This window comes from Rana temporaria, chromosome 5 (assembly GCF_905171775.1).
Source record: "Rana temporaria chromosome 5, aRanTem1.1, whole genome shotgun sequence".
Lineage (NCBI taxonomy): Eukaryota > Metazoa > Chordata > Amphibia > Anura > Ranidae > Rana > Rana temporaria.
The window spans coordinates 313,624,279-313,637,413 of NC_053493.1; the positions used below are offsets into that span (position 1 = coordinate 313,624,279).

General features: G+C 45.2%; 1 protein-coding gene across 1 annotated transcript in view; it reads right to left on the reverse strand.

The window, feature by feature from the left end:
- Positions 1-13,135, reverse strand: part of LOC120941278 (ethanolaminephosphotransferase 1-like) — an 89,577-nt gene that overhangs the window by 38,348 nt on the left and 38,094 nt on the right. Inside the window, exon 2 of the mRNA XM_040354599.1 lies at positions 8,030-8,098. Coding sequence (XP_040210533.1) covers positions 8,030-8,098 — 69 coding nt within the window. The remainder of the gene's footprint in view (positions 1-8,029; positions 8,099-13,135) is intronic.

A 13,135-nucleotide genomic window follows, 5' to 3' on the forward strand; every position in this document is an offset into this window, starting at 1 on the left:
AAAGGATATCTGGAATCGGAAATTAGAGAGGCTGTAATCCATGCCATCAGCCCAGGTTCAAGTGTTAGGGGCATGTTGGAGAGGAAGAGTGGATTGACCTTGAACCAGCTAAAGAGGATACTGAAAAGCTATTATGAGGAGGAAGATGCCACTGAGCTGTTTCATCGACTGATAAATATGACACAGGATAATAGAGAGACTCCTCAGAACTTCCTATTTCGGGCCATTGAGCTCAAGGACCGCCTGCTGTTCACATCAAAGGAAGAAGGAAATGGAGAACATTTTGGAGCCGAGCTAGTTAAGAGGAAATTTAGGAGATCTGTGACTACGGGATTGAGGAGTGACTATATCAAGCTACAACTGAAGCAGTATTTGGAAGATCCCTCAACTCCGGATGAGGTCCTCATTGAGAAAGTGAATGAAGCGGATAAAATGGAGATTGAGAGGGACCAAAAACAGGGGAAACTTCAACCTCCTAGCTCCACAAGTGCTAAAATACAGCAGATAGGTGTCCCCTCAGACACTCAGGAACTTAATGTATTGGCAACAAGCGTTGAACAGGGATCATGGCTTTCACCTATTCACCACCTACCCGTAGGTCAGACTGAACTGGAGAAGCTGTTCCAAACCCAGAAAGAAATACTGGAGATGATGACCATGTTGATGATTCGTCTGGTGAAACCCCAGACAGAATAAGTCCTGCCACTCAAGGCTCCAGAGACTCCTACCATTAATCATCCTATGAAACAAACACAGACAGTATGCTTCAAATGTGGAGGAGTAGGACATCTCAGGCGAGTGTGCCCAAGCCCAGTAACTGAAACAAAATCCAAACAACTGGGGGAAAAACTTCAGAGGGCCCCAGTGAAGGAGTCAACTGGGCGCCCGGTTGCAATAGCGAACTCCCCACCGACACATATACCCCTGACCACTGAGGTCACCAAAAAGCCAGGAGGGAAAAGAGAGAGACCCCCAAAACCAAAGGCGAAGGTACAAGCCACCAGGCAGGTCAAAGGTACTGCAATCAGTGGATTTCCCCCCAAGCTAGTGGGACCCTCCCCAATTGTTCCCATCCAAGTAGAGGAGATTTATACGAAAGCCCTGCTGGACACTGGAGCCCAAGTAACCTTGCTCTACAGGGATTTCTATGACAGACATCTCAAGCACCTGCCGTTACAGAAATTGGAGGAACTAGAGATATGGGGATTAGGCACCCAGAACTTCCCATATGATGGTTACCTGCCGGTCAGACTCACCTTCGACCCAAGTACAGCAGGAGAGGCTGAGACTTTCGACACCTTGGCCATAGTGTGCCCTCGTCCCCCAGGGGCTGACAAAAATTCCCTCATCATTGGGACGAACACTGACTTGGTGAGGAGGCTACTTGCACCGCTTGTGCTGCAGAAGGGGACCCTCCCCACTAAAATACATCCAATGTTGGCCCAGACATACCGAGACCTTAGACAGGAGGAAGAAGCTCCTGAAGAGGGAGTGGGGAAAATCTGGCTCCTGGATAGGGAAAAGAGGTTAGTCCAGCCAGGTGAAGTAGTCTGCCTGAGAGCCTCCGTCAAGTTAAGCTGGAAAAAAACAGGTCCTTTCATTGTCCTTGAAAATACAAGCCAGGGAGAAAAAAAGGGGTTAGAACTTATCCCTGAAGTATTGCCCACCAGGGCATTGAAGAGGACTCACGGCAAAGTTCCAGTCAGTGTCCGCAACACAGCAGCTGTGCCAGTTAGGGTGCCAGCCAGACTATTGTTAGGACAGGTCAGCCCAGCAACTCCAGTCGCAGCATGTGGTTCGACGGAAGGACCAGCAGCAGAAATCCCTGTAGAAGAATTCTGCCCAAAGAATACGCCTCTTACTCCTGCATGGAGAGAAAGAGCTAAAGCCCAACTTCTGAGATGGAGGGCAGCTTTCTCAAAAAGTGAATTTGATGTGGGTTTGGCAAAGAGTGCCACCCACCGAATTCGACTGGAGGAAGACAAGCCGTTTCGTGAAAGGGTTAGGCGAATCCCATTGGGAGATCTGGAAGATTTGAGGGAACAACTGGCTGAACTCAAGAGGACTGGCATTATCCGGGAGTCCAGGAGTCCTTATGCCTCCCCAATAGTGGTGGTCAGGAAGAAGAACGGGTCCCTACGCCTATGTATCGATTACAGGACCCTGAACCGGAGGACCATTCCTGACCAGTACACCACACCTCGGATAGAGGATGCTCTGCAGAGCCTGTCGGGAGCAAAGTGGTTCAGTGTGCTGGACTTAAAGAGTGGGTATTATCAGATCCCCATGTGCCCTGAAGACAAAGAGAAGACCGCTTTTATCACCCCAGTCGGATTCTTTGAGTTCAACCGAATGCCACAAGGCCTGTCTGGGGCCCCAGCAACGTTCCAGAGGTTGATGGAAAAAACAGTGGGTGACATGAACCTACTTGAAGTACTAGTTTACCTGGATGACGTCATAGTATTTGGAAGAACGTTGGAAGAGCACGAAGAACGCCTGGAGAAGGTCCTGAAGAGACTTCATGATGAAGGTCTGAAGCTCTCTATGGAAAAATGCCAGTTCTACCAGCCCTCAGTGAATTACCTGGGACACATTGTGTCTGAAGAGGGAGTGGCAACCGATCCCAAGAAGTTAGAAGCTGTCACTTCTTGGCCAAGGCCCACCAACGTGACTGAACTCAGGTCATTCTTAGGCTTCTGTTCGTACTACAGAAGGTTCGTGGAGGGGTTCGCTAAAATAGCCCACCCACTCACTGAGCTCCTGAAGAAACAGGAAGAAGTTAGTGTAAGCCCAGATCAGTCAAGGAAGCCAAAAGAAGGGCCCAGAAGGAAGAAAGAGTCCATCCAGGACCAGTGGACTCCAGGATGTGAGGAAGCCTTCAGACAATTGAAGTGGAGCCTTACCACTGCTCCGGTTTTGGCCTATGCAGACCCTGCCAAACCATACGAGTTGCATGTGGATGCCAGCCATGACGGACTGGGAGGAGTGCTCTATCAAGAGCATGAAGGGCATCTGCAGCCGATTGCCTATGTGAGCAGAAGTTTGATTCCTGCCGAAAGAAACTATCCGACTCACAAGCTTGAATTTCTGGCTCTGAAGTGGGCAGTGGTAGACAAGTTGAAGGATTACCTTTATGGGGCTGAATTCGTGGTAAAGACGGACAACAACCCCCTCACATACCTGCTCACCACTGCAAAGCTGGACGCCACCGGTCACAGGTGGCTAGCTGCTCTCTCGGCATTTACCTTCAGCCTGAAGTACAGACCAGGGGTTGGTAATCGAGATGCGGATGCTCTATCAAGAAGGCCTCATGACCCCCGAAATCCATCAGAAGACTGGACTCAACTTACTCCAGAGGGGGTAAGAGCCCTTTGTGAAGGGACAAGTCTACATGGTAGAGGTGGCGCCAGAGCTGAAGAAGTGGGAGTATCCTCAGCGGGAGTACCCAGGTGCTATTGCAACGTCTCCCAGGTTGTACAAGAGGGTCTCCCCAAGCTATCCAGAAAGGATCTCAGGAGAGATCAGGAGGAAGATCCACTGTGTGGGCTGGTGCTGAAGGCATTGGAACATCAACAGTCTGATGTGCTGCAGAAGAGCCCAGTACTCTTATTTACTCTCCATTTTTAGTCACTGAGAGGAGGGATGACGACATTTGTCAAAAAGGAATGGATACCCCGAAAGTGCAAAGAGCAAAGAGAGACATTCGCCCACCACGCAGACTGACTTATGATACATTGGGCGAATGCTCTGAAGCATCTCAGTTTGTCAGCAAAAGAAACCTTGAACTGTCTGGTCCCTCTACTTTTGATTCAGTAAGGGACAACCCCACCTCACCCCTTGGCACATCTGTACCAGACACAGTAGTATCAGCTGTGAGTGCACAGGATAGCTCCCCATCATATGACAATTGGTGGGAAGCTCCTCTGTCTGTATTGTATAACCGTATAGAGGCTAAAATGCAGAATAGAGTTAGCAATTTGAACCTCTTTGGAGGACCAAAGAGATAAAGTAGGGGGAGTGTGTAGCGCTGACATTCTTGTATATTGATGTGTGTTTGCATACTTTAATACAACGTCTATGGACATTGCTATGTTCAAGTATTTGGAGCCATCTAGTGACCAAATACTGGTAATGCAGAGAGATGTTTTGTTTAGTATTTTGGTTGCCTTGGAGACGAGGAGAGACCCAAATACTGGTAATGCAGAGAGATGTTTTGGTTGAGGATTTTGGTTGCCTTGGAGACGAGGGGAGACAAGAGTGTAAACAAAAGCCTTCTGGAGGCTGATGCCGAGCTGCTGGGGAGAAAAAGGCTGAGCTCGGAGAGCTAGAGAAGTGGCCGGATTGCAGAGACCGAGAGACACTCATCCGAGCATCAGAGAACCGGATCCATCCAGCGGAGCTGAACAGAGCTGACGGAGAAGCAAGTTGCAGTCACAGGACCCCGAACAAAAGTTACTACCCGGAGCTCCAATCCAGTGGGTGAGCGGGTCACGACCCACAGTTTGCTAAGTTTACACACAGACTCATATACAGGCCTCACTGGGATTTATAGTTCCACAGAGGAGCAGAGGAACTGAAACTGAGAAGGCTTGAGGCCTATCTAATTTGACATTTCAAGCGATTTTAAAATAGTTGTTGCAGTTACACCAGGAGCATTTTCACTTCAATTTGACTCATCAAAACTGTGGATTACAAATCACTTTAGCTAGCGAAGAAAAGAAGATAAAAGACCAAGTACTTTAAGTGAGATCTCACGCATAGCTAATAAAGTAGGGGGAGCTCCCAGGTATAAAATGTTTATGTATATTGTTTTCAAAAAGCTTATGTTTAAATCAATTGTGCTGTCGTCTTACGTTGGGATGACAGCACAATTACTGTAATCACTTATTTGCATATTTCACAGTAAAATATATCTCTGGTTAAGTATCCAGTTGTTGTGGCGTACTGTTTTTCTCACTCCAAATGCAGTCAGTGGATCCTGGGGTTATAATACAGGTATTTTGTATTGTCTTACATTGTATTGTATTGCATTGCATCACAGCTGTGCCAAGGGGATTGAGCCAAGTATGTGGAGGGGTTTATTAGTAGAGTGCAGGCCCAAATTAAACCAGCAGCTCCTTCGGGGGTCAGTGCTACATAAATGTATTTAGTTACTCCCAAAATTAGTTTTTATTTATTTTGTTTTTCGTTGGAAATTGCATTCGTCCGAAAATCCGAACAAATTAAGGTTGAATCTGTCATTGAAGGCTTATGGTGTCTGTCGAATGTTCAAAGAAGATTCGACGGAGCAGCAAAACTGTACAGCGATGCAATCATACTTTTCCGGTCGAATGTTCCGCCTACAAGCTATAGTAGAATTCTAATGTTGTATGACTAGTAATAATTATATTTATTAATTATTATTACTCCTACATAGGAGACTTAGGAGACTTAAAATGCAATGTTATAGTTAGGACTGCAGTATACAGAGAGCCTTGACGGGGCCTGCAGCTTACACATGCATTTGCAAATACGTGCAAATAAACATCTGTTTTTAACGCACACTGTTGGACAGGTAAATTTGGTTGGTTGCTGATTGGTCGGTAATTTGAGCCTGGATATTCTATGTGTTTTGTATGTATATGCGCCCTTTCCAGATCTCCTTATTATATAGACCAGTCATAGGTAGGGGCAGTGACTTTTGTTTGTTGTATTTATGTCATTGTGGTCAGGCAGCACACTGGCACCTTTGCTTCCATGTACTGAGTGTGCATTGTGCTCCTGCCCCTTTAATGAGGGCTGGGCTACCTCCAGTCACCTGTCCCTTATCTATCCATCAGCAGTCATGTGCTCCTACTTAGTAGACTTAAAATGCAATGTTATAGTTAGGACTGCAGTATACAGAGAGCCTTGATGGGGCCTGCAGCTTACACATGCATTTTCAAATGCGTGCAACTAAACCTCTGTTTTTAACGCACACTGTTAGACAGGTGAATTTGGTTGGTTGCTGATTGGTCGGTAAGTTTGAGCCTGGATATTCTATGTTTTTTGTAGAATAATCTTGGACTAATAGAGTTAAGGTTAGGCACATTCGACCAACGAAAATGAAAATAAAGCATTTGTTTATGTCGGATCTTTCATTTTTTTTATTCCATGCGTTCGTTTTTGTTTGTTAAAACGATAACAAAAATACCTGAAATTCGGACGAAAATACATTCGGACGAAAACGAATGCACATGTCTAATCTCCATTGCTTCCCAGCCTTGTACAGACTGCATGGACATTATTATTATGTGAATCCATCTTTTGTCAGCGAGCGCTGACTCACGTACTAAGTCTTTAGTTTGTGTATTGTTTTTGGTTTGTTATTACTATGTTTTTATCTAGATTTAAATAAAACTACTACACTATTGGATGTCATTCTTGTTTGACCTAGTTGGAGTATGTCAGAAAGTGCCATTGGATGTAGGTTGCTGCATTGATTCCCAAGGGATTCTTATCTATCCATTATTTCTGGTTAGTGTTGAATTCACTAAAAAGTTGGTGGCTGATCATTTGAACACTTTGAGAGGAACACATGTGTTAATGGCAATGGGTTGTTGATTTCACCTTTCACCAATTAGGATCACTGTGGGACCAATTTGTTCCTTTGGACTTTTTTCTTCTGTTTATTATCATAAATGGATGTTTTGCACTTTATTTAACATTGGCTCTACACTGACAGATCTGACTTATATAATTATATACAATCTTGTGATTAAAATCCCTCTGTGGACTATTTGCTCAGCAACTTTCTTTCTTTAGGAGAGTCAATCAGCACCAACTGGGACTCCATTCTGCCTCCAGACAGGGTCAGCTTTCATACCTAGACACACTCAGGGCTCTTTTGCATCAGATCACCTCAAATATTTATACTCTTTCCCATGATGCACTACTAGCAAACAAACTTCTATAAATTTGCTGGAAAAGGATATGAATACTCATAACGCAAGCCCACTGTATACTCTCACACTAATGCCAGAGGTGACAGTGCCACCTATTGGCAGAAGGGAGAACTGACAGCTTGGATGAGTTTAGGAGAAGGCTGAACAATAAATCGGCATTGCATTAGATGCAGACTTAAAGGGGAGTTCCAGCTGTTATTTATGTTTATTAAAAGTCAGCAGCTACAAAAAGTGTAGCTGCTGGCTTTTAATAAACATACACTTACCTGTTCCACGGTCCAGCGAAGCGACGCCTGGAGCTTCGCTCCTCTCCCCCCCTTCTCCCCCGGCGCCTCCATTGTAACTGTGGGCACCCGGCCGTGACAGCTTTCAGCTTCACGGCCGGGCACTCACTGGGCATACAGGGAGGGTCCGCTATAGGCGATATGACGTATCACCTTAGCGGTCCCTGGGCGGAAGGAGGAAGTGGGACAGGAAGTCCCACTCCTACTGAAGCCCCCACTCCCCCCCCCCCAAAAAAAAATGGCATGCCAAATGTGGCATGTAAGGGGGCGAGGAGTGGATTAAGCGGAAGTTCCCCTTTTAGGTGGAACTCCGCTTTAATTAAAAGATACACCCCTTATGATACGGTAGATACATAAAGCAAACAAAACAAACAGGACTATAACCACACTTACTAATACCTAGTTAAAACAACAAGTGCAGTTTAGAGCATACAATGTCTTTGGAGATAACAAGGCCCCATAAAAGGGAAAAGAGAAACAATGACCACATACAGGAAATAGATTATTTAAGCCTCTCTTTACCTCAACCCATTTTTCATGACTTCCGCATGGGTTTATCTGATGACCAAAGGAAGAAGCAGAATATTTAACAATGTACCTCTATGTGTTGCAGCAGCATCCTATATTACACAATAAGATTCCCTCAATGTGTAGAATATAAGAACAAATAAACTCTCATTGGCTGCCATGGGCAGCTAAGTCTTTGTACTGGACATTTTGATGGGCAATTATGCTCTCTAATATTTAAAACTTTTTCATGAACAGTATTTTATCAAGCCATGTCATAAATCAGCCATGTATTCAATAAAATAATAATCTTACCTGTACAATTTTGTTCCACACATGTTGCATTACATATACAGATAAAGGGTTTGTGTCCACTGCACTATACTGAAAAGGAGAAAAATAATTCACATTGTTACATTATAACTTAAAAGTATGGCTGTGTGTGTGTGTACAGTACTGCGTAAACGTTTTAGACATATGTGAAGAAAAAAATGTAAAGTAAGAATGATTTAAAAATGTATATTTCAATTGTTAATTTTTTTATCAATTTACAAAATGCAAAGTGAACAAACAGAAGAAAAATCCAAGTCAAATCAATATTTGGTGGGATTACCCTTTGGCCTAAAACAGCATCAGTTCATACACTTGCACAAAGTCAGGTATTTTGTAGGGTTAGGCCGCGTACACACGGTCGGTCCAAACCGATGAAAACGACCAGTCCAGTTTCATCGGTCCAAACCGACCGTGTGTACGACCCACCGGTCTGTTGTCCTTCGGACAAAAATTAGAGAACTTGCTTTAAAATCGAACAGATGGACCGCTGCCCGATAGGTCCAAACCGATGGTTAGTACACAAAAGCATCGGTTCAAAACCCGCGCATGCTCAGAATCAAGTTGACGCATGCTTGGAAGTATTGAACTTCGTTTTTTTCAGCACGTTGTGTGTTTTACGTCACCGCGTTCTGACCCGATCAGATTTTGAACTGATGGTGTGTACGCACATCAGACCATCAGGCCACTTCTGCGGTGAACCGATGAAAATGGTCCGTCGGACCATTCTCATCGGATGGACCGACCGTGTGTGCGCGGCCTTAGAGTCAGGTTATAATTAATCAATTATACCAAGCAGGAGCTAATGATTATCAATTTCATATGTAGGTTGAAACACAGTCATTAAAGGGGTTGTAAAGGTTAGTTTTTTATTTTCTAAATAGGTTATTTTAAGCTAGTGCATTGTTGGTTCACTTACCTTTTCCTTCAATTTCCCTTCTAAATGTTTTTTTTCTTTGTTTTCTTTGTCTGAATTTCTCACTTCCTGTTCCTCCTCAGTAAAGGTGTTCAGTAAGCTGTTCTAAATTACTTTCCACCGCTCGGATGATGGTAGAAAGCTTACTGAGGAGAAACAGGAAGTGAGAAATTCAAACAAAGAAACAAAACATTTAGAAGGGAAATCGAAGGAAAGGGTAAGTGAACCAACAATGCACTAGCTTAAAGGAACCAATTTAGAAAATAAAAGACGAACCTTTACAACCCCTTTAACTGAATCAGAAACAGCAGCATAGGGAGCTTACAGTATAACTCGGTGAGGAACAGTCAAACTCTGCTACTAAGGTGAGGTTGTGGAAAACAGTTTCATGTCACAAGTCATGAACATTGGCAAGCCTAGATCGGCTCTTCTCTTCGCTTGGCGCAGCGTATCTAAGATACACTACGCCGCTGTAACTTATTTTTTTTTTCAAATCCACAAAGAATGCGCGCCGTAAGTTACGGCGGCGTAGTGTATCTTTGGCGGCGTAATGGCACGGCATTCAAATATCTGTGATGGGGGCGTGTTTTATGTAAATACGTCGTGACCCGACGTAAACAACGTTTTTTTTTAACTGCGCATGCGCCATCCGTGGGGGGATCCCAGTGCGCATGCTCGAAATGAAACCGGAACAAGCCAATGTTTAAGACGGTGACGTCATTCTACGCAAATCCCTATTCGCGAACGACTTACTCAAACTACGTAAAAAATTCAAAATGCGAGGCGGGAACGACGGCCATACTGAACATTGAGTACGCCTCATAATAGCAGGTTTAACTTTACGCCGGAAAAAGCCAAACGCAAATGACGTAAAAAAATGCGCCAGCGGACGTACGTTCGTGGATCGCCGTAACTAGCTAATTTGCATACTCAACGCGGAATTCGACGGAAACGCCACCTAGCGGCCGCCAAAATATTGCACCTAAGATCCGACGGCGTACTAAGACGTACGCCTGTCGGATCCATCCGAGATGCCGTTGTATCTTGTTTTGTGGATACAAAACAAAGATACGACGCGCAAAATTTGAAATTACGCTGCGTATCAATAGATACGCCGGCGTAATTGTTCTGTGGATCTGGCCCACAGGGTAGTTATACTGTATTGGCAAGAGTTTTTCCCAGGCAAAGATTTCAAAGCAGATGAGATTACAAGATGTGTAGTTCAAGCTCTTTTGAAGAAGCACAAAGACACTGACAATGTTGAGAACCATAGATGCAGTGCTCCGCCAAGGAAACTTAATGCAGCATATGAAAGACACATCATGCTTAATTCCCTTCAACATCAGAAGATGTCCAGCAGTACCATCTGCACAAAATTAGCAAAAACCAATGGGACCCAGGTATACCCATCTACTACAAAAAGCCATACCTCTGATGTGGAAACAAGGCTAAGCGACTTAACTATGCATTAAAATATAGGAACTTGAGTGCAGAAAAATGTGAGCAGGTGTTCTGAACTAATGAGTCAAAATTTGTATATGAGGAGGAGGGCCGCTCACTTCCCTCCCCCCTTTCCTGGCCTGCCAGGCTGCATGCTCGGATAAAGGCCCGGGATTCCTTGCTGACAGCAGAATGTAAAAAAAACAAATGCCGGTTTAAAAAAGAAAAAAACAGTGTGGCCCCTCCCCAATCCATACAAGGCCCTTGGGGTCTGGTATGGATTTTAAGGAGAACCCCATGCCAAAATGTAAAAAAAATTGCGTGGGTCCCCTCCAAAACACATATCAGGCCTTTAACCGAGCATGCAGCCTGGCAGGCCAGGAAAGGGGGGAGGGAAGTGAGCAGCCCTCCTCCTGAACTATGCCAGACCCCATGCCCTCAACATGAGGGATTGCTTTGGGGCAGGCAGGGCTCTACCACCCAAAGCACCTTGTCCCCATGTTGAAGGGGACACGGGCCTCTTCCTCACAACCCTGGCCTGGTGGGGGGGGTGACTTACTGGAATCTGGAAGCCCCCTTTAACAAGATCCCATCTCCCCCATGAGAGTGAGTAGGGGTACAACTGTTTTTGACAAGTCCTTTATTTAAATAAATAAATGTCCCCGAAGTAGATACAACATCAACCACGATGCCCACCGCTACCGCCGGGGAGAAAAAGTTCTGCTCCTGGTGTCTGACAGCTCCGCCATCTGACAGTTCCTAAATAATGAGCAGAGCCACCCGATGATGTCATTAGGCTACCACTCCCCCTTATGATGTCATTGATCCAGCATGCCCAGTCAATGGTGTCACAAGGGGGCCCTTGGTTACCGTATTTATCGCGGTATAACGCGCTCCCGCGTATACCGCGCACCCCCAAAGTTGACCCAAATCCTGTGGAAAAAAATGTTTTTTTGTACTTACAGTTTTGGTGTCTTGCGCGGCGTCCATCGGCAGCCTCGTCGGGTCCGGCTTTCGTCTGCGGCTTCGGGTGTCCTCTTCGGCGGGTCCGGCGTCCTTCTGCGGCTTCGGGTGTTCTTCTGCGGCTTCGGGTGTCCTTCTGCGGCGGGTCCGGTGTCCTCTTCGGCGGGTCCGGTGTCCTCTTCGGCGGGTCCGGCGTTCTTCTGCGGCGTCCTCCCCTATTGTCGGCAATGCTCGGCTACCCGCGCTGACGTCCTGTACGTCCAGGACGTGAGCGCGGAAGGAGCTGAGACTGCTCGACTATACCCGAGTGTACTGCGCTCGGTATATGTCGGCGCAGTATTCAAAACTCGGCGCGGGTATCGGCGTATACCGCGCACCCACGTTTCCCCATAGACTCCCATGTTAAACGGTCCATCTTTGGAAGGTATGAAGGTAAAAAAAATTCTGTGAGACGGTGGAGCTGTCAGACTGCGGGAGCCTTCATCAGGATGCAGAGGTTTTTTGTTTGTTTATTCAGGTCAGCGGTAGCAGCAGGCATCGTGATTGACCCTGTAACTTTGTGGGCCTTTATTTTTTGTTTTTTAATAAAGAAATTGTCAAAAACTGTTGTGTTTTATTACTCATTCACATAACGACAGGATCTGGACCCCCCCAGTTAAAAGGGGTTTTCAGATTCCGATTAGTCAACCCCTGCACCCCCATAAACTCTGGGTCAGGGTTGTGGGGAATAGGCACTTATCCCCATCAACACGGGGGGGGGGACAAGGTGCTTGCGGGGGCAGAGCCTGCCCCAAAGCACCCCTCCCTGTTAAGGGCATGTGGCCTGGTGTGGTTCAGGAGGGGGAGCCCTTGCTCTTCCTCCTCCCCTTTTTTGGCCTGCATGCTCGGATAAGTGTCTGGTATGGATTTTGGGTTTGTATACACTTTTAAAGCTGTAAAAAAATATGGTAAGAGGTACCATCTGCTCTCCATACCAGAGATATGAAACAATAGTGTTATCTGCAACAATATTGAATGTTTGTCTTGTGATTCTGGGACTGTGAGGTTTACTATTAACTGACAGACGTACCAGGAGGTGCTGCAAGACTCAATGCGATAAAAGGCAATAAAGTATACTAGCAGAACAAGTGTCCTTGTCATTAGCCAGATGAAAAGTGTCCACCCACTGCATTCCCAAAGAGTTCTGTCTATTGATTCAAGTAGGTTATAGTGTTATGAGATAAGAAATAGGTATATAAGGTCAATATATGTGACTGGCTATGTCTTGTTTTCTGCATGAGGACCAATATGCTTTTTAAAACTTTATTCATTAATTTAGCAAAAAATGCAGTTTCAATCAAAACTGTGGTCAAACAACCTAAAAAAGTGAATATAATCTTTCACTTGCAGTCTACATTAAACAAGCTGTTTAGCAGCTTTTCTAGCAGACACAATCATATTTGAGGCCCTGTGTATAACAGAATATTACTTTTTGCGCATGACATCATACTGTGATACTTTAATGTGTAATTTAAAGTGTAATTAAGATCATTAAGCTGTAAATAAGATCACATTACAGTAAAGAAGTGCAATGTTTTGGAGCCGTGCAGGACCCGTTTATCAAGATCATCACCCTCCAGTAAATTATTGCGCCCGGGGGCTCCTGCCTCTTTCGCCTAACCCTTGTCCCGGCTCTAGTGATTGTAAACCCTATTTTATACTTACCTGTTATTCAAAATCATTGGCACCTTCCTTCACCAAGTGCCCACCATAGCAAACCACTTTGTGTAGGC